Raw genomic sequence first — 25,230 nt, 5'->3', positions numbered from 1 at the left:
ATGTACACTTTAACTGGGCAAATAGGCAATAGGCAGGGATAACTAATGTTAGCCAAGCTGTCTGGTCTCTTCTGTATATCCTTACAACAGCTACGAGGAGAGCAGCTTGTGAACAACATCCACAGAATCAAAGCATGTTTACCCCAAATAAAACTTCCAGTGTCTGTTTTGTGACACCAAAGGCTAAGCTAACCCGTTAGCTAATGGCTTGGTGTTCTGCTGCATCTGTCTGGGGGGGGGGCTTTCTAACTAACGTTAGCACGGTTAGCTTTTGTGGGCCTCATTTTTTTTATACCCGGGAGTTGTAACATTATGAAACACATTTCCTGGCATACGCAGGCAGTTGGACAACCTGGTAAATATGTGTATTTCGTTATTCCAGCCAATGTTATCGGTTGTTATTTTTTATTTTTTTTATGCCGACAAAGAAAGCTAGCTTGCAGCACCTTCAAACATGGCTGTATTAAAAGAACAGATAACGTTAGCGGGAGTAATACAAATATTTTCTGTCCATTTTATTGCGGTCCACTAAGATGGGGGAGGCGGGCCTTGTGACCTATACTGGCACCCGCAGCCAGAGCGGCGATCTAACATACGACGGCTTCACTAAATGGGACCTGGGCTGCACCCTTGGTGAACACATGGTTAGCGTGCACAGATGTAGTGCTAATTCATTGAGTAGAGTACCCTATCCTCATGTAACCTCCAGCTGCTTGAGGCTACTTACTATTGTTACAGTCAGCCCCCTTATGTTTCATATTTACGGCTGTCTATCAAGGGAGGTGACGTCAGCTCGTATTGAGGGAGCCTTAGTACAGTACTTAAGCTTCCGTAGAAAGCGTCATCACCCGCTTCCTTCTCTCTGATTGCCCTCACCCAAGATGGTGGCCCGAGCCGCAACGGTGTGCATGTTAGCTGATAGCCTATTGTAGCTTATCTGTTTGAAGCGTTTGTTTTATCCGTGTCATCTGTTCATCCCAACCTAAACTACTGAGGGATTATCATCACAGAGCCCTCACGCACCCAAACCGACGGAGCTGGTCTCGCCTCGCCTAATGAGCTACGGAAGTCATCAGCTACAGGTGAGCATGCGTCTCTCAGTTGGAAACAGCCTTTTTCTTTTACGTTACGCAATCACTGGTGCTAGTTTAAGCCCTAGACATGAGTCTGAGTATTGTTATTGATAAAACTGAGCACCCTGACCGTAACACTAAATATGGCCCATTTCCACCGCTGGTATCCCCGCCCAGCTCGTCTCGCTTTTTTGTCTCATTCCACCGATCAAAAACGTGGACAGCCCGGGTTGAGTCGGGGTTGAGTCGTGCTAGTTTTGGCCCTGCTTTGTTGAGGTTCTAGCGCTGTGGACCCGGGTTCATACGGTGATGTGAAAACACTCTAGACGACTGTCAGGCAGAATCGTGTTTACTTTATCTACTGACTGAAGCTGCATACCAGTTTAGTGGAGCTTACCTTCTCTTCTGTTAGGTTATTTCCATCAGTATTTTGTGTTGCTGCCTTCGGCTCTGGTGAAATAAAATCGATCTCCTTACTCAGCTTTAACATGACGGTGGTTTTCAATTGTTTTGAGAGAGAAAAAATCAGCTCCTCAGGAAGCCCTTGTAGTTGTGTGCAGCGTCGGCTCCGCTAGGCCGCAGGCGGGGGTTTAGTGAAGCCGCGGTCTTGCCTGGTGAGAGGCCGCCGGGGTAGAGGCTTCACTCTGTAGCGCAACCCCCGTCCCTCGCGCAGCGCATGCATGTGAGTTTGACTAACAACAAAGTGATATCCATTCTCCTGGCCGATTGTCACATTTGCCCATGTACACTGTAGGTCATTTAGAGGCACCAGTATTTCATAAACAGTTTAAAAGTTCTGTGTATGGATTTAATTTTAACGTTATATGTTATAGCCTACTTCGGCTATGGGCGGAGGGCAGATATGCGGTCGCTATGATGACCAGTTGTGGGCGGGGGCAGATCGAGCAGTGGTGGAAGCAAAACATCCATCGGGTCGAAACGAGTAGAGCCGAGTGGTGACGAGCTGTGCAGGGCTGTAAAATGTGGTGGAAATGAGCCATTAGATACCGTATCTACTTTGAATATACGTCATAAAGATTTATGTCAGCCTGATAGTCTCCGTGAAATCTATTATGCAAATAAAAATGGTGAGGAAACTGCACTATATCCATGAGTGCAACAAACAACAATGTAATTTTACAGTCAGAGTTAAAAGTATTGCCCTTCCTCTAAAACCTTGTGCTATCCTTGTCTGCTTGATTGAATGATGAGACAAACGCTGTCCCTGTACTTCCCTCTGAGTATTAACACTGTGGCATTTTGCAGCCTTTGATCTGACAACGGAGGTGCACTGTCTGTAAAAGGCCCCTTTGATCCAATTAAAACGCCCCACTTAATCCATGTCAGGGCAACTTTGTGTCTGGCAAAATGACTGTGCTCGCTTCTGGAATCCCAAACAGGGAGTGGATGGGAGACTGTTTGTCACCCATTTTGTAAATGTCTACACAACATTCAGAATATTCACAATGAAACACAATAACACCTTTCCATCCTTGTTTACTGCATGTTGTAACCCCATATTTTGTTAATTTGTTCTGTAAATTTATGGTCAGTGGAAGGTAGTTCACTATCTTAGCCTGAGTGAGTCCAAATTGCATCAAGCAAAGAATTCGCCACAAATCTATTAGGATGGCATATTTATCTAACAAAATCACATTAGGAAGAGCATTTGGGGGCAGGCTTCCCTCTTGATGTTTATAGTTTTAGTGATTTATGTTCAACAATTTATCACATTGACCAAATAATAATATCTTGTCAGTCATCAATCTTTGTTCCACACCCCATAAATAAAGTCAATATAAGAGGTTTTGGTGGAACATGGTATTCAATACAGGTCAAAATACTTTATCCACATTTTCCAAAAATAACATGTACACAGCATTCTATTAATTAATCTTCATCGCATATTCGCATTAGGGCTGGATGATATGGCCAAAATCTATATCACGATATACTTCTTCATATCAGTCGATGCGATAATTATTACGATATAAGTCAATTAGTATGTGAACACTATAAAGGCCACGGGAAAAACTGCCAAGAACGTCTATTTATGTCACAACAGATTTCCGCACCTACAAGCATGTCTGAAAAACAAATGTGCAAAGTCTATTGCATTCAGCTTGAACACATTGCACTGACTTAGCACCCTGTAATGGAAGGGCGCTGCACCGAGTCAGTGACTGATGCTGTAAATAATGTACATGTATATTGAAACATTGAAAAAGTTTGTACCGTATATATATATATGAAGAGTTCATTTGCAAAAACAGGTAACTCCGTTTAGATTTTTTGTCATTTTATTTTATATATTGATGTATTTATACTGTAATTAATTTATTTTTGGGAAATGTTTATTATCAATCATAACTAAAACATATTAATCTGATAATTTTATGTGCACTCCAGGGAGTATCAAACAGATGTTTGTTCATTTTAAGAATGGCGTTTACCTGTTTTTGCAAATTAACTCTACATATATATCTAATTTAAAAAAATATTTAATCAAGAAATACATTGAATCTTGAGTTACTAGGATTCTTACTGTTTTTTGGCAATGTCCTTTTTTCTTCCTGGTAGAGTATTACTGTGTTATTGGTGGGTGTATGTACCTGGTCTGATGTGTATTCTGTACATTAATATACATATATGTATGATATACATATATGTATAAAACTTATTGTATGTGTAATGAGGTTATTATGCATACAATGTATAATATATGGTGTACATGATGTAAATTATATTGTAATATACATTATGTAAAGAATTGTTCTATACATTGGATGGATTCTTGGATGCATTGGTTCAACACAGGTTGATATCAAAAGATTGGGTTTTTGGGGTAATGTTGGATTGTATTATTGGGAATGGGTATTGATAGGGATTTGTAGGTGGATTTATGATGTATGTGTATGGGTAAGTTTGTGTACGTTTGTGTATATACATGCATATATATGTATGTATGTGTATGCATGAGCATGTGGGGAGGAGCGTAAGAGGTGGGATAGGCATATAATATAGGGATGTATGATTTTGTTTATGAATGATTGGGGGGCTGGACTCGATGGCCCCTATCGTTGCATCGGCGCAGTTTCTAGGCCGAGCGGCAGGCGCAGATCAAAGCAGTGGCCGTGGACAGGCGCACTTGATATCGTCGTGCTGGCGCTAGATGCAGCCCAAAGCATTACAACCACGCCTTTTAGGCGTAAAATTATGCACCGTCATGCTCATTGGATAAGTGCAATAAACGAATGGCACGCTTGCCTTTTTAGCTCCAATTCCACTGGTCCCGCAAAACCAGACGAAACCCAAGCCTCTGATCCCCCCCCCCCCCCCACCTCCCTTCATCCCATCTGTCTCCATATATCGGCTATTATTCCATATTATGATGCTTCTCAAACCAATCTAACTGCAGTTTAAATAGCCTACTGCAAGCATGTAAATACGCTACACTATAGCAAGATCAAAGTGAAAATAATGTTCTATGCATCAGCTAGAAAAATATAGCCTATTAGATTGGTGAAAGTTTGTCCAGAAAGATATCATTTTCTCTCGCCTGCTGCAGGAAGGATGATGCACATAAATATACCCTACATTATGTCAAGTCATTGCATAAATGTGTTTTTATTGTAAAACTAAATGTGAAATAGGGCCAAGTTATTGGAGGGACATCACAGTATAGCAGATGCCATTAGAAGCGCGTTCCGCTGTTACTTCTCTAAATCACGTTAACTCGACAAGGGGTATATATAGGCCCAGGAGGACATATATGTTTCACATAGGGTGGTGTTTTCATTTCGATGTTTTATTTGGTCCAATATTGAAATGTTGACAATGGCAGGCTGTGTTACCATTACACATTAATTTAGAACTACCTTTTATATCTATTTTGGCTCATTTGGTGGCTATTTAGTAGCGAAATGAAGAAACACAATGCATGCTGGGAACTCAGAGAGAGAGAGAGAGAAGGGTGACAGAGAAGAAGCAGTGAAGCCACAGAATAGGCCTGCTTTTCAAAAGCGCAAAGCGCTAAATGTAGGCCAGGTCCCAAGATATCACTAGGCTGGTATTTAGCGCCGACACGCCCATTTTGGGACTGCGCCACGCCCATTCGGCCTAAAGCGCATTTGGCAGCCTAAAGCCTATTGCTATCTTGCCGAAACAGGCGCAAGGCACGTTTTTTTGCGGTTAAGGCCCGTAATAGCGCCGATGGCCTGTGGGAGAATAGAGCCCGATAAGCCTAGGCTTCTTCCTGCCCCTTTTCAAACAGTTCACCTTTTTTATGTTTGCGTTTACGTATTTTCCTTTTGATGAAGTCTAATAGACTGTTATGTTTACTGTTTTTTCACTTTATGTATTGTTTTAACTGTTTGAAATAAATTGTTTCAATCAATCAATCAATCAATATATATATATTTATTTATTTATTTAGGCATATTTTATCACGATATAATGATATTGATTTATTGTCCACCCCTCATTAGCACACATGCTAATATTAGATAGCGTATTCACTGGTCACATGTACATGCCCTCCTATGGTTCAAACTCCATAAGTCCCACCCATAAATCCTTGTTATCTGAAGAAATTCCTCCGATGTCAACTCACTCTATAGTGTTGTGGTCCAGGGAGCCGGTGACATTGAGGCCGTAGCGGCGCTGCATGGCAGCGATAGCAGACTGCATGGCCCGGGTGGAGCGCAGCACCGACATTCTGGGGTCTGTAGGAGGGAGGTAGCCGTACCTCTGGAGCCATGCCTATGACCAAGACAAGCAGAGAGAGGGAAGGCTTAGACATCAGGGAACTATTTCAAGTTCACAGTTTAGCTGAATGGAAAGAGGTCAAACGCGTGAGGGGCATTAGAGAGACAGGTAGGAGCAGGGGTGTAGTGGTAAATACAGAGGTGGGTAAGCTATCCAAGGTGAGTAGTTTACCCACCTTGTTTTCCCTCATTGATTTATATAGGTGATCTGAAATAGGTGAGTAAACTATCTGCCTCATTTCAAAAGGTGGGTAAACTGCGTTTACTCGCGTTTACCCTCCACTATACCCCTGGGTAGGAGGTGGCAGAAAGGTCAGAGGTCAAACACATAAGGGGCGTTAGAGAGAGAGATAGAAGGTAGCAGAAAGGTCACCAGTTTGAATCCCTGGACTACCTGGGCTGATTCCAAACAAACCAGCGCCAGCTTTTACGGAACAATGTTCAGTGAGTGAGATAAGACAGTAGTTTCTGTCCAATTGTAAAGTGAATTTTAATCAAACATTTCCATTTTTCCCAAACGTATACACACAAAGAATGGGACTATGCACACAATTCCGAAAACTTGGAAGCTCATGTATCAACATCATGAGTCCAAACTTTTAAACTCCAAGCACAATTCCATTGTTCTACTCAAGTATCATTCTAAATCACATTTTTGCAAAACTCTAAACACAAATCTAGTCGACTTTCTTCACCTGGACAACATCCTGATTACCAGCTGGTCTCACTCATGTCTCACCTGGGCAACCTCAATTGGAAAAACACTTCAATCATGTGTCAGCCTCAGCTGACAGTCAGTTTCAGTCAGCTGAACATTGTGTATTGCAGTAACAAATACATATTTCCTTTGTTACCTGTTTGTATCTGTGCACTGATTTATGAATACATCCCCAGAATAACAGTCTAAATATTTTCTTTGTAGTGTTTCTTCATTGTACTGAGTTTTTCTAAAATAGGCAACATTTGTGTTGCATCAAATATAGTAAATGCTAAATGCAAAATTTTGGGACCCAAAAAAAACACTAACAAAATGAGAATAAGGAAAATATTTCCACACAATTGTATGCATTTGAATATGTAACATGGCCTCATGAAGCCAAAACATACATGAACACTATTTTGATGGTAATGTTTTAAATTGATCACACCAGTGTGTAATTGATGCTAAGACATAAAAGCATATAAGCTCTGTGTATTGTTTTGGTGGAAATAATCAGTTTTGAGAAGATATGACACGTTTTTTAGTGCTGTGTCATTTTGCAAGAGATTTGTGGAGTTTTGACAGTGTTTTCCGTTTTGTGTGTAGAGTTTTGAGAAATTGAGCCACAGTTTCAGGAAATGTGTTTAAACATTTGAGAAAAACTGTAAAAAAACAAATAAAATAAACTAGAATGACCGCACTGCGGATATATGCCTCCGCCAACCAGGCCCGGTTCTACGGGGGTGCAAAAGCATGCATTGCACCCTTATTTTAATTGTCTGCATGCTCAGTTGAAAAGTAAAAAAAAAAAATTTTTTTTTTTTTTTTTTTTTTTTTTTTTTTTTAATAAATGCTACAGCTGCACACTTACTGTTTAAACTTGAATTATAGTTGTTGTTTTTCTTTGTTCTTTGATGTGATTTTATGGCTTTTTGGCACCTATATGTAACCTTTTAAGGTTGAGATAATTGAATTATCATTATATGGTCCAAATATTTCAGTAAAGCACTTGAAACACTTGAAATATTCTTGCTTGGGTGGTATCATTCTACTTGAAATGATGGTCAAATGCATTATTTTTAGTAAAATAACATGTCAAATTTTTCGGGCGGCCGGCCTTCGGCCGGCCACCCGAGTGGGCCCGGCCTTCGGCCGGGCATCTGCACCCTTTCCTATCTAGGATGCACCCCTAGTCATGTTGTTCTGGAACCGGCCCTGCCGCCAACAAGTGAGCAGTCGACATCCATGTCTGTCAAGACTTTTGAGCCAAATGTGAAGAAATTCCATCAAGGCGGTAATGAGCTTGGAAATGGCTTTCGTGTGGTCACAGTGACCTTGGCCTTTGACCACCAAAATGTAATCAGTTCATACTTGAGTCCAAGTGGACGTTTGAGCCAAATTCTAAGAAATTCCATCAAGGCGTTTCTGAGATATCGCATTAACGAGCTAGAAAATGGTGTTCACGAGCTCACAGTGACCTTGAACTTTGACCTTTGATGCCCAAAATCGAATCAGTTCATCTTTGAGTCCATGTCTACGTTTGAGCCAAATTGGAAGAAATTCTGTCAAGACATTCCTGAGATATCGCGTTAACGAGCTTGGAAATGGCATTCGTGAGGTCAGTAACCTTGAACTTTGACCTTTGACCACCAAAATCTAATCAGTTCATCCTCGAGTCCAAGTCAACGTTTGAGCCAAAGTGGGGGAAATTCCGTCAAGGCGTTCCTCAGATAACGTGTTAACGATCTTGGAAATGGTGTTCGTGAGGTCACAGTGACCTTGAACTTTGACCTATCACCACCATAATGTAATCAGTTCATCCTTGAGTCCAAATGGACGTTTGAGGCAAATTTGATGAAATTCTGTCAAGGCGTTCCTCAGATATTGCGTTAATGAACATCGGACGGATGGACGTACGTACGGACGGACACCCGAAACCATAATGCCTCCGGCCTGGCTATTGCCAGGCATAACAAAATGCAGAGATGCATTTCCATCAGCCGAGTTGAAGTATGTAGAACGTAGCTAAGTAAGAAAACACATCTGCCAGTATCAATGTCTGATTATTTATTATTATATATCTGATTATGTATTATTATTTATTATTAGGGAGTTTCCATTGTTATTTAGTGCATCATTGTTTTACTAACGAAAAATGTCTGTTGTGCAATACTGAGATTTTTTTTTGTCAAAATGTATTTTTTTTCAGCCTCTGTTTTGCTAAGGAATAAGGCACAAGCAGAAAGAGAGAAATCTCCGCGTGACTTTACAGAATGTCATCTGTTATCATGTCATTTGGCTTGTCAGGGAAGCACTGTGCTGTGATAGACCTTTCAATGTCCCTTTCAAATCCTTCCAGAGGGAATCCCGCCTCAGATCTTTGGAGCAGACAGGAGCGGGGAGATCGCCTCGGCTTTCCCACAGAAGAGGCTTTAGGGATTTGGAACGTCCCTGCCTCGCTGTATTCTCCCAATCCTCATCATAAAGATGGTAAAAAGATTAGCCAACAACTGCTGCACTCAACCAATTTAAGCAACCAATAAAAGGAGGCCTAGACTCTATTGTTTCCCAGAGCAAATAAAAGGATTGTACACAAAAATTGTTGGCTTGGAATCTCAAAAACCCAATGAACTCACAACTGTCACAAACTTTGTTTTTTTACATTATATTCAGTGCAGTGAAACCAGAGCGCTAGTCTAGTAGGCGGTGGCGTGGAGCTGTTTCAATCATTATGGTGGACACTGAGAATAAACAGACAGGGAAGGTTGGTGCATGAGACGCAAAAAGAAGACAAGAAACTGCACCATTAGACAATGGAACTGACGTGAGTCTACGGCTTGTGTCGCATTGTGTCCGGCTCTAAACAGCCGCAAAGAGCTCTTTAGAAACACATTAGGCCGTGTGTCCATCTAGCGTCTTTTTCCGACCGTTAAACGCTGGAAGTACGCTGGGAAGCGCTGATCTCAGCGCACAATAGACAAGGAAGCAGTCTGAAACTAACGTTAGTTCAGTGCGGTAGGTACTTTGATAACTGACAGCTAACATTAGCAAACAACACACATACAGTGATTTAGCTCAACACTCACCAGAAATATTAAGTGTCTAGCCATTCTGCTCCCACAATTGAGCCTTTCTGTCTCTGTTGCGATAGTTTCTCCATATGATTAGTTGCCAGAAAAGGAGCACCCGACACCAGTGTCTTTCTGAAAAGTTAAATTATTTTCAGCTGGAAACGCTGGGAGCCGGCGCACAAAAACGCCGGAGCGCTCTGAAAATAGATGCTGGGCGCTGCGCATTTCTCTAGACGTCCGTGTGCGCCCGCATACGCTCTCCCCCTATTGGAAACAACTGAGAAAAGACGCTGGACCTGAGGAAAAGACGCTAGGTGAACACAGGCCCAACTGTCTTTTTTCTTGATCAGAGGTTCCCAAACTTTTCAGACCAAGTACCGCTATGTACGAAACCAAATTTCCCAAGTACCACTTTCCTATGCGGATACCACCTAAATACAAATTCTAAATAAATTATAACAACAACAATAATAACAACATTGTGAAGTTCTGGGCCGATATCTATGTTTAAAATAAAATAAAATGTTTGTCTTTAGCTATGCTGTAGTTTGCATGCCAAACACTGAAATTTCCAACACACCACGACATCGCCAATTGTCCTAGCTGCACTTGAATGCATCATAATGTGTGTTACAAAGTTTTCGCATCAACACCAATTCAATGGCCGCCGCCACCAGGGCTGATCTAGGGCTTCGGATCCAGCCAGCCCCCTGCAGGTATCGCTGCATTTCGGTGATGACATCATACCGTGTCAATGACATCACAATGCGATCAGTGACGTCAGACATCATGTGACGTCCCGACCAGTGATGTCATAGCCAGCTGGACAATGCTAGGCTACAGTATACAAGGTTCGCATAAGAACAACAAGGTTCGCACAAGAGAACGTGGTTCTCCAGGAACAGTGTTCAAGGCTTCAAGACTTAACACAGCACAGAGTTCGAGATCTAATGGCCAAACGTAAGCTCCATGCCAGAGATGGAGAGGATTGGGATCCTGATGCCTACAGGCGTCAGATACGGAAGATCTAGGAGTACAATCAGGAAAGACAAAACAGGCATAACTGGTGGTGAGCGGCAAAGTGGCAACCAGTCAGCACTACATCAGATGAGCAGATGATAGAGCAGAGTGCTCTAGGACCAGACCATCTGGTTCAGGAAGAGCGGGTAAGAAGGTGGGACCTTGACTATGTTCTGACAGATGTATCTGAGACAATGCAAGCTAAACAAACCACTGAGAGAGACTGCGGGCACGAGCTCCAGCAGACCAGAGACCGTGAGCTCCACGAAGAACATCAGCGGACCACCTCTCTAACAAACGAGCATGTCGGTGGGACTCGATCATCCCTGGCTGCCTTACAACCAGCCAGGTCCTACCGGACCTCTACTATAATGTGATCGTTCACTTTTATTTGAAAACACAACACACGTGCGCACAGCACCCATTGCCCTCTATGTTACATGGTGCCAGCCAGGGTCATGCAGCTGGAGCTGGGTAGGCTACTGTTGTCCAAGTCAGACCGTAACTACCCCAACACAACATTTGGCCAGTGCCACACAACAGATAAACATCTTATTTGCTGATTTCTCTCGAGTTGTGCTGGAAACCTCCCTGTGTGTTATATGGACAAACCTCACCTGTGTTTTCAACTGGCATGAGGGAGAGTAGATGATGACATCATTTGCATTTTTGGGTGAACTGTTTCTTTAAGCTTGAGCTGTAATGGCGAAAGTGAATGAGTCTACATCTACTAGTTCCAGGTGTAAATGCAGGTAACTGTAAGATCACAGGTGAACAGAAAGAATTAAAATCACACTAGTCTCACATCATGTGGGTCAAAAGGCTGCCATGAGAAGGGATAAACCCGGGGGAAGCTATATCCAGACATTGTATTGAGCGTGGAGCCCAGACTTCCCCCTCTGCGGTTTATCTGTGTCGTGATTGGCAGGAAAAGCTACTCGCACTGACAAATCCCCGATGCTCTGCCTGCTTCCTCCCCACTCGCTCCCAGAGGACGACTGTATAGGTAAGCAAACGCATAGAGCGGTGCGCCGCGGCCACCATTTTTTACTTCCAACTCTCTTCAACACAGAACATGTCACAATGTTTATGTATGTGTTACGGTTTGTGTCTTACCTGCGTCTAGTCTACACGCCCAGGATACGACAGATCGGCATTATGTCATTTTGTAGGCGGCACATGGTATCGCCCCCTTTTAGGGGGAAAACACAAGCCTCTCGCCGTTGACTTCAATGTAAAATAGGAGTCAATCAATTTAGTTTATTAATCACAAAGACATCATGACATGACAATATACTACAACTCGGCCGGCCACAGAAATATGACTTTGACCCATCTAAAATCATGTGACTCATGAACCATCTGTGACCTAGTTCACCTGTTTCTAATTTAGCCTTCCGACATTAAATGCTGTTGTAGTGGAGCCCAGCGTCGTTGTAGGCTACTTGGCTCAGGCTAGACTGCCGTAACATGTGACGAGTCACATGATTTTAGATGGGTCAAAGTAATATTTCCGGTGTATCTTGCGCATTCTATGAGTTGTAATATATTGTCATGTCATGGTGTCTTTGTGTCATTAATAAAAAAGATTAATTCCGTTATTTTGCTATGATTTCTTTTGGTCCTGCTATTTTACATTGAAGTCAATGGCGATCACCTTGTGTTTTCCCCCTAAAAGCCAATCTATCGTATCGCCTCCCTGTATCTCTACTGGATGCTGTGGGCTATTTCCTGGTTTATTCCAAGGACCCTAAAAAAGAAGGATAAGACATCACTCATGCCACAGCATTCAAATTTTGCATTGGTGCCAGACTTTGGGGCCAGTTGTATTGAAGTGAATGAGGCGGGCAGGGTAAGTCCTACTATACACCATCATATATATCTGTGTCGTTTCACCTTTGATTGAAAAATGCTTCCCCCAGATTAAAGAAAATACATTATTTGATGTTGACAGATGTTTTTCTTTATGTACTGTGTGTGTATGTACTGTGTAATGTACTGTGTATGTACTGTGTAAATGTGTGCATTTGTTGTCATTATTGGTCTCCAAACAGATGATGGCTCTGTCCAGCAGCTGCCTATAGCTCAACTCAAACCCCTGGTTGGTCCAAAATAGAGCTAGATTAGCTAACTACATCATGATGATACATGCTAACAACATGCTATGTGTTTTCTTCAATATGGTGGAAGCATTTTTCAATAAAAGATGAAACGGCATAGATACGATGGTGTATAGTGGGACTTTCTGTGCCCACCTCATTCACTTCAACTGGCCCCAAAGTCCAGCCCCAATGCAAAATTTGAATGCTGTGACGTGAGTGATGTCTTATTCTTCTTTTTAAGGTCCTTGGCTTATTCAAGTGTTTCCCTGTTGCCAGCTACTCTTATCTACCCCCCCCCCCCCCCACACACACACACACACACACACGCACACGCACACGCACACTCACAGTGAGTGGGTGATAACATTATGATGTGTGTCATGTTTTTATGGTCTTGAATAGACCTCTGGGGAGAGACAGAGCTTGCATGGCTAATATTTCCATTCAACATGCTCAAGTACTGAAACTGCAGCTCCATAATCACTCACTCACTCAATCACTCACTCACTCACTCACTCGCACACGCACGCACACACACACACACACACACACACACACACACACACACACACACACACACACACACACACACAGAGGCTTACATAAGCACACATATAGAGCCGCAGGGATGACGTATTTTTGTAGTTGGAACGCGGAAGGCCCGGACTTCATGGTTCTTCATTGTTTCTGCCTATGGGATTTTTGAATGGGTTTTTGGCGCGATGCTTCAAAAAAGGTCTCTGGGCAACGCAAGCTTAATCAAACGCGAACCAGTGTTCAGCAGGATAATCTTCACACATTATCAGGCATTCCTAACTAGGGATGTTAATGATTAACCGTTAGTCGGTTAACTGCCGTTAAGAATGTAGCCGATTAAAATTAATTAACTGTTTTGACCGACAACATTGTTACTTTGTATCATCACTTCAGTCTCCAGAGCTCAGTGTGTTAATTATACCAGTCCGGCAGAGGGCGTACCTCACCCTGCTAGCGCAACAGAAGGAGTGGTCATGTGAGAAGGTCGTCACGCATGTCCTGTGAGGAAGTAGGAAGTGGATTGAGCAAACCCTCTTTGGCAAACCCCATGAAGCAAACAGATGCTAAAATTAGCAGCAAGCTCACGCTAGCAACAGCATTACACACTAAAAGTACATAATATTGTAAATATTGCGACGCCGTTCTCAAAATTCAACTCCAGGGGCAATTTATGATTCCCCCGACGAGCAGCTGCATCGCTGAACATCACGTTACGTTCCATTATCGCTGGACACTGATTTTGGACGCTGTCACTCATAAAAGTTATCAATATTAAATACTAGGCGATGGGAGCATGCATCGTGTGTGCAGAGACAATAACACAGAAGCCTTGCTTTATGGTGGAAAAGGAGATATGCTGCCATGAAGCGTGGTAGACGGCGAGGGATTTCATAAAGTTCATTGAACCAGGCCAGGCTATCGCATCCCCCCTTGTTGAAATGACTGTATTAAGGACAGGCGGACAAGAGCGGCTGTTCTAAGGAGGTGAGCCGTATTGTTTTTAGGCTAATTATTGCTTTATTATTATTTTCGTTTGTGATTCATGACATGAATGTCACATAAATAATATGCAGCTATTGTGTGACTGTGAGGTTAAATAAAACTTGAACTGAGAGAAAGACGAGACGTGTTTTTTAGTTGTTTTTCTTTGGGGGGGGGTGGGGGGGGGGGGTTGGGGGAGATAAACTACGTTAACAATTAATCGATTAACTGATCGTTAAGGTGCACAACTAACGGTTAAGGAAAATGCATGAAATTCCCATCCCTATTCCTAACACGTTTGCCAAACACACACACATGCACACACACACACATGCGCACACACACACACACACACACACACACACACACACACACAGCACATTGACTCTAAATTGACACACAGTCACACACACAGCGCTATACTATCATTCACAAGAGAATATGGTGCGTAGTTCTTTTGGAAAACATGAGTGTAACAAGTGGGGGACCCGGCCAACATGTATCCAACATGAAAAAAAAAAGCAGATAAAGCCCATACTGGCTCAGGCTTCTAACTGGAGAAATCACACTAGAGCAGTGGTTCCCAAGCTTTTTACACCAAGTACCACCTGAGAAAGTAGTTGGCTCTCCAAGTACCACCATATGACCGACGTTAAAATACAGTCTATTCAGCTATGCACAGTTCACGCAGGAGGCAAATTTATTCCAACCTGCAGCCTATGTGCAACCTGCAGCAGCTGCACTTGTGCTGGGTTGACTGCTGTCTTCACCTCCTTGTGCTTCATCGTTGCTGCTCTCCTCTACTACAGCTCTTTTACGATTCCCTCCCGTTTTGATCCACTTTAGCATCCCTCCTCGTCTTTGTTCACCACTTGTGTAACCATGCGGGGCGGGCAGGTAATTGTGCATGCGCAACAGGTATAGTGTCCGTCAGAAACAAATATTTGTTTCTAAATCTCAAGACAACAAAATAAACCTCAATTTCAATGATCACAAGTTTATTTTCATTCGTAGTATTATTTTGATAGATAAACATGTTTTACAATTGATTTTAAAGTTGGGTTTATTTCATAATTTAAAACATTGGGATTCCAGGGATCAAGTACCACCGGCAGGGGGGGGCGCAAGTACCACCTATCTTGAGAAACACTGCCAATAATATTAATAATAATTATTATTATTTCACTTTCACATGTTTGAAAACTACTACTAATGACCACCATGGATTTTGCACACAAAAAAAAAAAAAAAAATTCACAGAGCCTTCCAAGTACCACCAGCAGGGGGCGCAAGTACCACCTACGGTACGCGTACCGTAGGTTGGGAACCACTGCACTAGAGTACAGCCTCACACACGTGTGTGTGTGCGCAAACACACACACACAACCCAATCAACAAAACACACCACACTCACCACACTCATATGTTCATATGTTCCGCATGGCACGGTAGTCTGGTTTGGGACAGCCACAACATTCAGATTCAGATGAGATGATAGGCCTAACAATGGGCTGGGCATCGCCCCGTGATAAAGCTTAATCCATTAAGCCAGCAATCAAAACACACATGAGAGCAGGGTTGTGTCACGATACCATTTCTAACTTCAACACCGATACCCAGGAAAAGATTAACACATCAAGAGGCATAAAAATAAAGGAAGACAGATGGACAGACAGATGCACGCTTCTCCATAATGTAGGCCCGATAAAACTCAATCAAAACTTTACACAGCAGATTCCCCCTGCTCTAGTCACCAGCCTATCACAACACTTTTAGCTTGTTGAAGCAACAGATACCCACCAATGATACGGAGGGAAAACTCAAGTGTTTGATTTTTCATTAAGAGAAAGCACTGCTGGTATCGATACTGTTGCAAATGAGTATTGTATCCGTTTCTATTTTTTTGTATCAATACTTATCGATACTTTTGACAACCTTACATGAGAGTGGCAGGGACTGTACCCTGTTCTCGCTGTGTCCCATTCTTCATCCCTCATATACCCACACGTCAATCTCTACCACCGTGTCTTTCCCTTTGACTTTCCCTTCCAATGTCCTATCATCATCTCTCTCCTCTCTCTGGAGAGAGGAGAGAGAATCATCTCTCCTCTCTCCTCTCTCTGGAGAGAGGAGAGAGATGTGGGAGAGATGTGGGAGAGATGTGGGAGCTTGTTATCCTGGCCGAGTTTGGCTCTGTCCTAACCGCTGCCCTGGTCAATTCCCCTGGTGCTTTTGGGGAGAGAAGGGGAAAAAACAGAGATATTGATGAAAAAGTACACAGTTTAGACGTGGCATCGCCTATTTACCAAACAAAAATCAAGCGCTGTGAAGTTGTTTTTCCCCCGCACAGTCTTTAAGGAATGGCTTTCTGCCGGGAAAGAGAGAGAGTAAGAGGTTTCAATTCAGCACGAGCCTCACTACAACTGAGGAGAGGTTTCCCAAAAAGTAGACTTTGGAGGCCTTATTTATTCTGTCCTTCTCCCATGTGGAAAAAAGTCACATTTCACATAAAGATATGTTTCAAAACAACAAGGGGGAGACCAGCCACCAGCCACCAGTAGGGATGGGAATTGAGAACCGGTTCTTGTTGAGAACCGGGTCCCAGTGGATCAATTCCTTGGAATCGTTAGCCAAAATCCTTAACAATTCCACTATCGATTCCATGCGCGATGACGTCACACGCTGCGACACGCTGCGACATGCAGCCTTGTTTTGTTTAGACCGCAGCCACCATGGCGTCTAGGCAGAAGCAAAATGATCGACCACAGTGCCACTTGCAATGCTTGCAAAACCTCTATTTCGTCAAAGGGGGGAAATACTAGCAATATGCAGAAACATTTGTTCACACAGCATGCAATAATTTTGGAGGAATGTTACGTTTTTGATGTGCTACGGAGTGACGATAACGTGGCTAACAGCAGCGCGGCTAACAGCAGCGCGGCTAACGTTAGCGCGTCATCTGTTAATATGGAGAGTAAACTCCTCCAGACCCTGTCTATTGTGTGTTTAGTGTTTGTGCGATTTGTTTCATTGTGTAAACCAGATTTCACCAATACTCCATTGCCATCCATTTAATTTACCGTAAATTCCGGACTATAAGACGCACCGGTCTATAAGCCGCGGGACCAAAATTGACTATTTTTTTCTTCTATAAGCCGCACCGGTCTATAAGCCGCGGGTGTTTTGATGTTTAATTACCATATGAAAGGGTTCGTGCACAGAGAGGAATGTCGGGAAAGCGATGGCTGTTTGGGGAAGCTCCCATTTATTAACATTTCAACAAAACAAAACAAAAGTCAGGTCACTAATCCCCAGACAAAATCACACAACAATAGGCTATATGTGCAGCAAACCTGTAACCAGAGAAGTCAAGTCACTAATCCTCGTCTTCCTCTTCTTCCTGCGTACTGAAACCACCAAAGTCCTCATCTTCAGTGTCGGAAACGAACAGGTTCAGGGTGGCTTCGTCAACCACTCTCCTCTCTCCTTCATTGTCACTCAAAACCAACGAACTCCTCTTCATCACTGTCGGCATCGAACAGCCTCTGAAGCCTCTGACGGCCCTCAGCGCCAGCTGTGGCGGCGTCATCCTCTTCATCCCGCAGCAGTCCAGCGTTTTGGAACCCGTTGGTGATTGTGGATGTTTTCACACTCCTATAATATTCCGTGCTGAGACAGTTCCTCCTGCTGCACCGTCCAACGCCTCACCATTGACTCATCGATGCCCAGGTTACGCGCGGCTGCTCTGTTTCCCTCTTTTAATGCGAGATTGACTGCTTTCAACTTGAAAGCTGCGTCGTGTGAATTTCTGCGTACCTTCCCCATGGTAAGTGAGAGTGTTGCTTCTACTGCTCGTTCTCATGCTGTCGAGAACGAGCAAAGCTTTTTTTTGGTGAAAGAATCCTCCAGGGCGCTTCTTGTTAACAGTCCGAGTGAGTGGCAGGTCGAACGTCAAAGGCACTTCATCCATATTTATGATCTGCTCCGGTTCGATGGAATATTCCTTGATCTTCCTTTGTGTGAATTCGCCGAAGTTTGTGATTTTCTCCTGGTAGTCGGGGGAGGGAGTTGATGGCCGAGTGGCCGTTTGCTTACCGTAATTACCATATGTAAGTGGTCACGCACAGAGGGGATTGTCGGGAAAGAGATGGCTGTTTGAGGAAGCTCCCATTTACCGTATTACCGTAACATTTCAACAAAACAACATAACACAACACCACCGTTGTTTATTTTTACAGTGCACACAGTGTCCGCGGTGTGGTGAAAAGAGGGCAAGAGAGGAAATTAAAACAGAAGTGGATTTATAGTTAGAAAGAGTGCTAAAAAAGAGAGATTTTATTTGTATATTTTTTTTTTTTTCTGAAAAAATCCATAGATAAGACGCACCGTTATATAAGCCGCAGGGGCCAAAAAACGGGAAAAAAGCCGCGGCTTATAGTCCGGAATTTACGGTAGATGATTACGACGTTCAGATTCAGACTGGTTCAGAGGCTGGTAGTCGCTCTGGGTCAGAGGCTGCAGCGAGTACTTCTTGTGCACCTCTCTAGCCCCTCCATTCACCCAGGCAGGGAAGAGTAAAATGACCGAGGCTAGGGGAAACGAATGTCACCGAGCAGTGACTAAATTTGTCTGACATGCCAGCTAAAGTAAAATGTCAAAGTTGCATGTTGTCATTCTAACCACTAGTTCTGTTTCATTCATTCCCACTATATATTTTCTATACGGAGATGACAAAGATGCTCAACCCAAAATACAAACCCCCAAACAGAGCCAGTTTAACAGACACACTGATCCCTGCTTGGTATGGGATTGAAAAGAGCAATATGATCTCAGAGCTGAATAATAATACATAACTAGAATGTCTACATTTCCTACCGAAAATGTAATTGTGCTTGCTGTCCTCGCCATGCACCGCCTGCCTTGCAAGGTCCCTGCCCATGCAATTAGGGGGACTAAAGCTTAATTTATACTTATTAGTGTTAATTTCGTCCACGAAAACTATGAGGAAAAATGTTAGTCGACTACCTTTTTCCCCAAGACTAAGACTAGACTAAAATGTTCAGACTTTTAGTTTTATTGACTAAGACAAGACTAAAATACTCAAACTTTTAGTCGACTAAAACTTGACTAAACAAAAAGAGGACGGGGTTGACTAAATATGATAAAAACTAACAAGGACATTTGACACAGGACTAAGACTACGACAAAATAAAAAAATAGACGACAAAATTAACATTAATTATAGACTGTTCCCCCCCCCTCAATGCAGCAGTTCAGGTTCCTGTGCTGCAGCATCATAGATGTAGCTGACATGTAGCTGTCTTAAAAACATTTACAGTAGTTACAGCAGAACCCGCCCAGTCTTAGCTAAGGGTCTTATCTATATGTGTATGAGGCATTGTGTTCCCAAAATGTACAGCTACTTGCTTGTCTACATTCTATCCAGAGAAGTCTGAGTGCTTTCCGCACAGCCAGGCTCCCTCCATTCTCCCCTCAGCTACGGGCTGAGCAGGGACTGTAAATACGGTCCACTTGTCGTTGCTACCGCTGCATGCCGACACTGGCCCGGGTGGGCAGCATCACCATTACCTACTTTCCCTGGGAAAGAGTTGCCAACACTGCTTCGAATTACAATTACTAGTACAAGCGCATCAGCAGATTCAACAGTTTTCATTGACTAAAACTAGACTAAAATGTGAACAGTTTTCGTTGACTAAAACTAGACTAAAATACTTATGGTTTTATTTGACTAAGCCGAGACTAAAATGCTCAAACTTTTAGTCGACTAAAACTTGACTAAATAAAAACAGGATGAGGTTGACTAAATATGATACAGAGTAACAAGGACATTTAACACGGGACTAAGACTAAGACTAAATAAAAAAATAGCCGACAAAATTAACACTAGTCCAATCGCGACCCCTTTAACCCATTGATGCCTGATGCAGCATTTGCGTGTATATCCCTCATTTGTGTGTGTATCCCTTTAAGACCGCGAACCGCGGGACGCGGTTCGCGGTCTTAAAGGGATACACACACAAATGCTGCATCAGGCATCAATGGGTTAAAGGACTATATGTATTTTTCCCCCCCGAATCCAATGTCGCCATCCGTGAGTCTGTACGAGTTACGCTTGCGGAGATACGTCCGCCCAGCCTGCAGCACTACAGGAGAGAGATAGAGGACAGTGGGGGGTTGGGGGTTTCAAGTCACTGACCAAACACTCTATTTCAGTGATTTCTGTCAGAAAATAGAGCCATTTAACACTTATTTGAACACAAAAACATTGCTGAATGTAGCTTTAAGTAGTTATGGGTCGGCCTATGTGAGTAGATGCGGAACGTCCCAAGGAATCCAGGGAAAAAATAAGTTTGATTATAGACCCTACGGTTCAAAAGTTATGAACCAAACATAAAGAGGGCTGTTATAGCGCCACCATCTTGTCAATTGGTGCAATTCTTTCGTGGATAGTAAAATACCCCTCTGTGAACCTCCCTAACAAGTTTCGTAGCTGTACCTAGTATGGTTTCTGAGATAGTTAATTTAATGCCTTATTTGTGTCAACATCATTCTCTTTACCCAAGATGCAACACTCCTGCTCAGAGTTGCTCTTAAGCTCTATTTATCTGGTCAAATCTCACCGGATTCCTGTTTGCAGTACACTTTTTGCATGTGTTTTTTAACAGAGAAGAGTTGCAGCTGCTCAAAAGACAATATGTAAAATGTATGAGTGAGACCATGAGTGATATAGCACTTGTAATACAGGTATAGCCATGTCTGAAGTCTACATAATAGCGTGCGTGCGTCAAGTCTCAAGTGTCATACAAGAAGGAAGGCTGGCCATAATGAGAATGAATCTGCACTTCCTGCCGCCCTTCAAAATAAAACCATTTCGAAGGGACAGGCACTGAATGCTGCTATAGCGCCCCCTAAAGGCTAAATGACAAAATACTTCTGATATAGGCTCAGAGTACATCCCTCCACACCTGTACCAAGTTTGGTTAGCATCGGACGATTTTTGTGAAATAGGCCCCACCCACAGAAGATTGGAAGTGGATTATATCGCAATGGTGTGTTTTTTTTTTTAACTTCCAAATCAGTGTTGTGCAGGACACTCCCAACATGATGTGTGCGTTGGTTTGGTGAAGATTGGACAAAATTTCAAGGAGAAATGGCAAAAAAAACTGTTTTGGACAAAATGCAAAATGGCCGAAAATCTAGTCAGACGGAAATGGGCGTGGCCTAGTTGAGTAGATGCGGGAGGACCCAAGGAATCCAGGGAAAAAAGAATTTTGATGATAAACCCTACGGTTCAAAAGTTATCGAGCAAAAGGTAAGGAGGGCTGTTATAGCGCCACCATATGGTCAATTGGTGCAATTTTTTCGGGGATAGTAAAAGACCCCTCAGTGCACCTCCCTACCAAGTTTCGTAGCTCTAGCTGTTATGGTTTCTGAATGACAGCTAATTTACTGCAAGATTTTGTATGATTTTTCCAAACCCCATGCAAGTCAATGGGGAAAAAAATGGCGCTTAATGGCGAATTGCGGCCAAACCGCTTTCACAAACCCTTAACAAAGTCATAGCACACCTGTCCTCAATAAGCCGGTCATTTTGAGGTCTGGCATGTCTATGTGGCGCAAAAATTGGGGGAGTTATTACGCGCAGAAGTTTTTGGCAGATATAATAATAATAAGTATGTGGGATTTCAAGATTGTGCCTTGCTTGTCAGCAAGCACAATAATTATAGCTGCTGCGCAGCAATGGGTCGTGGCCGGGCAAGTCTCAAGGCTTTGAGCCTTGAGCCTTGAGCCTTGAAATCAGCTCAGAAGTGTCAAGTGTCAATACAAGAAGGAAGGTTGGCCATAATGACAATGAATCAGCACTTCCTGCCGCCCTTCAAAATAAAACAATTTAGAAGGTACAGGTACTGAATGCTGCTATAGTGCCCCCTAAAGGCGAAATGACACACTATTTATCCTATAGGCTCAGAGTACATCCTTCCACACCTGGACCAAGGTTGGTTAGGATCGCACGTTGTGTTCTAGAGTTATGGTGATTCTTGTGAAATTGGCCCCACCCACAGAAGTTTGGAAGTCGATTATATCGCAACGGTGTGCTTTTTTCAAATACCACGAAACAGTGTTGTGCAGGACACTCATCACATGATGTGTGCTTTGGTTTGGTGAAGACTGGACAAAATTTCAAGGGGGAATCGCAAAAAAAACTGTTTTGGACCAAATTCAAAATGGTGGAAAATCTAGTCAGACGGAAATGGGCGTGGCCTAGATGAGTAGATGCGGAAGGACCCAAGGAATCCAGGGAAAAAAGAAGTTTGATGATAGACCATACGGTTCAGAAGTTATGGACCAGAATGTAAAGAGGGCTGTTATAGCTCCACCATCTGCTCAATTTGTGTAATTCTTTCGTGTAGAATAAAAGGCCCCTCTGTGCACCTCCCTACCAAGTTTCGTAGCTGTAGCTGTTATGGTTTCTGAATTACAGCTAATTTACTGCAAGATTTTTCGAAACCCCATGCAAGTCAATGAGGAAAAAAAATATTATGACATCACAATTGCTCGAGTGACATTAGTGATGGCATCACAATTGCTTGACTGACTGATGACATCACAAATACAACCTAATTGCCAAAGGTAATTAAGGTAATTAAGCTATACACGGGGCCAGAATTCAACGTTTTGATGCACTGTGGGCTCAATTTTTGACCGATCGAAAATCTGGTTTGATGCTTTTGTGTAGAACAGTCTAACGATGCAGATACTGAAGTTTGGTGTCGTTTGAAGAAAAAATGTGGGAGGAGTAGGGTTTAATTCGTTTTTGCAGTTTTTGCAGTTTTGCGGTCTTTAAACTTCATAATTGGCCATAGGTTGCATTGTACAAAAGTTTCCCCTCATTTAGGCGCACATTTCGGTGAAAGTTGCAAAGCCGTAGCACGTATGCCTGATTTTTTATGAATTTTTTAAGTTTTGTGTCAAAGACGTTTGGCATGGGACTGGACCTTTGTGCAAAGTTTGGTTAGTTTTCATCCATGGGAAGTCGAACTTCCCGGGAGGAAGAAAAAAATAAATAAATAAATAATAATAATAATACAGGCAAATACAATAAGTGGCCCTGCCGCTTCCCTGGCCCGGCCACTAATTATAATAATAATATAAAAGAAAATTCATGTTAATAAACCTGTTTGTACTCTTTTTTCACCTTGCCCAATGAGAATCGATAAGAGAATCGATAAGGAATCGGATCGATAAGCAGAATCGAAAATGGAATCGGAATCGCTAAAACCTTATCAATTCCCATCCCTAGCCACCAGCCAACAGCCACCAGCCACTACTGTACTGTAGCCCCCCTCCTAATGCCCGGATGTAAACAAAGCAGGCATGGGAGTGGAGCATTGGCTGTAACCATGGACAGTACAATATATGGACCAACTGAGCTATATGTTTTTGACACGGCAAAATGAAGCTCACTTCCCGATATTGTTTGATTTCGTTTGATTGGATGAATGGATTTTCCTGTTGCATTGTGGGAAATCTGTTCAAACCTGGAGCCGGGAAAACAGGAAAGGGCGTGAGCGTGGACGGGACTCGGGGGAGGGTTTCCTCCGCCACGGCATCCATCTTGTTCATGTTATTTTCCCTGCTAGCCGTTAGCTTGGCTAACAAATGTTGCTAACGTTAGTTGCTATTGCTAGCCTTGCTCCATTGCTGTCACAGTGAATACAATAGCCCGAAGAAAAACCAGAGTATTATTTCCTCCAGACCTCGCGCGGCGTCACCAGCCTGCCGCTTGCATCTTCCACAAAATCGAGGTAATCTTATTTTCTAACGTAACGCTAATTGCATAGCATGACATTAACGCTAGCTACATGTCCATTTGTCATTACAGGAGGACGTTAGACTAGAGTAGCATAAGTTAACGTTATACAACGTTAAACAGTATTGCATGCTGCACAGATTCGGACGTAGACAGAAAACAAACGCAGTTCTGTTTACCTAGGTTACCTCTTTGAGATGAGGCAGACTCAAAGCATACTCATATGATCTACCAGCTATAGCGTTATATATCTAGCTAACGTTAGATGAGGGGGAACAAGCTGGGGGTTCAACTCCTCTGGATAGTTTATCCACCTCTGCATTTACAGTATTTACCAATCGCACGTAGTGTTGGGTAAGCAAACGTTAACGTTATACAGTGATACAGTGTCTAATTCGTTTCTTCCAGGGGTAGCTGCTGTCCAGTACCAGATGGGACACACAACAGAGGATCATGATTTGTGAAGATCGAAGCTATAATATTCTGTTCTCCTGAGATTAACGCTAAACTATACACGTTACTGCTGATCAGTTGTTTCAACATAGGAAATTGCAATAACATAGGAAATTGCAATAACACACAAGCCAAATGCTGACATGAGAGATTTGCTTTGAACAATTGTAGCTAGTATCTGCCAGTGACCGGAGAATATTGTTATATTTGCTTGTTTTAATGCTTTTGTCAATAAACATTGTCAACAAAGATAGCCTTGTTGTATATTATCATGTATAAGATTGTTGATGTCGAGTGAACACAAACCGAAGATTGGACCAGAGGACAGGACGACGGAGAAACTTAACCGACCAGCATTCTGAGTCTGCTTCAATCAACGAATGCTTTATATTTATTGAAATGAAATATGGTGATATCTGGTGGTCTGAAATTACTCTCTCTAGCTAGGCTAACTGGCTCATATTATGTCATATTATTGTAACGTCTGAATCAGCGTTTCATAACAGCCTTACGTTTATAGCCTGGATGACGTTAGCTAATGCTACCCATCCTTCCATTGGTGTTACACGTTATATTTTTAACTGAGCTTTGCGGAATTACCTCAACACAATTGTGTATCAGCTTTAAATGTCCAATATATACAGCGTTACACAAACGACCAGCAGCATTCAAATGTGCAAAAACGTTATATTTAT

The 25,230-nt window shown here is 42.7% G+C and overlaps 1 protein-coding gene across 1 annotated transcript in view; it reads right to left on the bottom strand.

Moving 5' to 3' along the window:
• mmp16a (matrix metallopeptidase 16a (membrane-inserted)) overlaps positions 1-25,230 on the bottom strand; it is a gene marked incomplete at its 5' end in the record, with an annotated part of 212,252 nt that overhangs the window by 136,946 nt on the left and 50,076 nt on the right. The window contains one exon of the mRNA XM_083655479.1: positions 5,686-5,834. Within this exon, the coding sequence (XP_083511605.1) occupies positions 5,686-5,834 (149 nt within the window). The remainder of the gene's footprint in view (positions 1-5,685; positions 5,835-25,230) is intronic.

The sequence above is a fragment of the Poromitra crassiceps genome (genome assembly GCF_964638095.1).
Source record: "Poromitra crassiceps genome assembly, chromosome: 2".
Taxonomy (NCBI): domain Eukaryota; kingdom Metazoa; phylum Chordata; class Actinopteri; order Beryciformes; family Melamphaidae; genus Poromitra; species Poromitra crassiceps.
The sequence above is the reverse complement of the archived record's forward strand: the minus strand, read 5'-3'. Positions and strand labels throughout refer to the sequence as shown.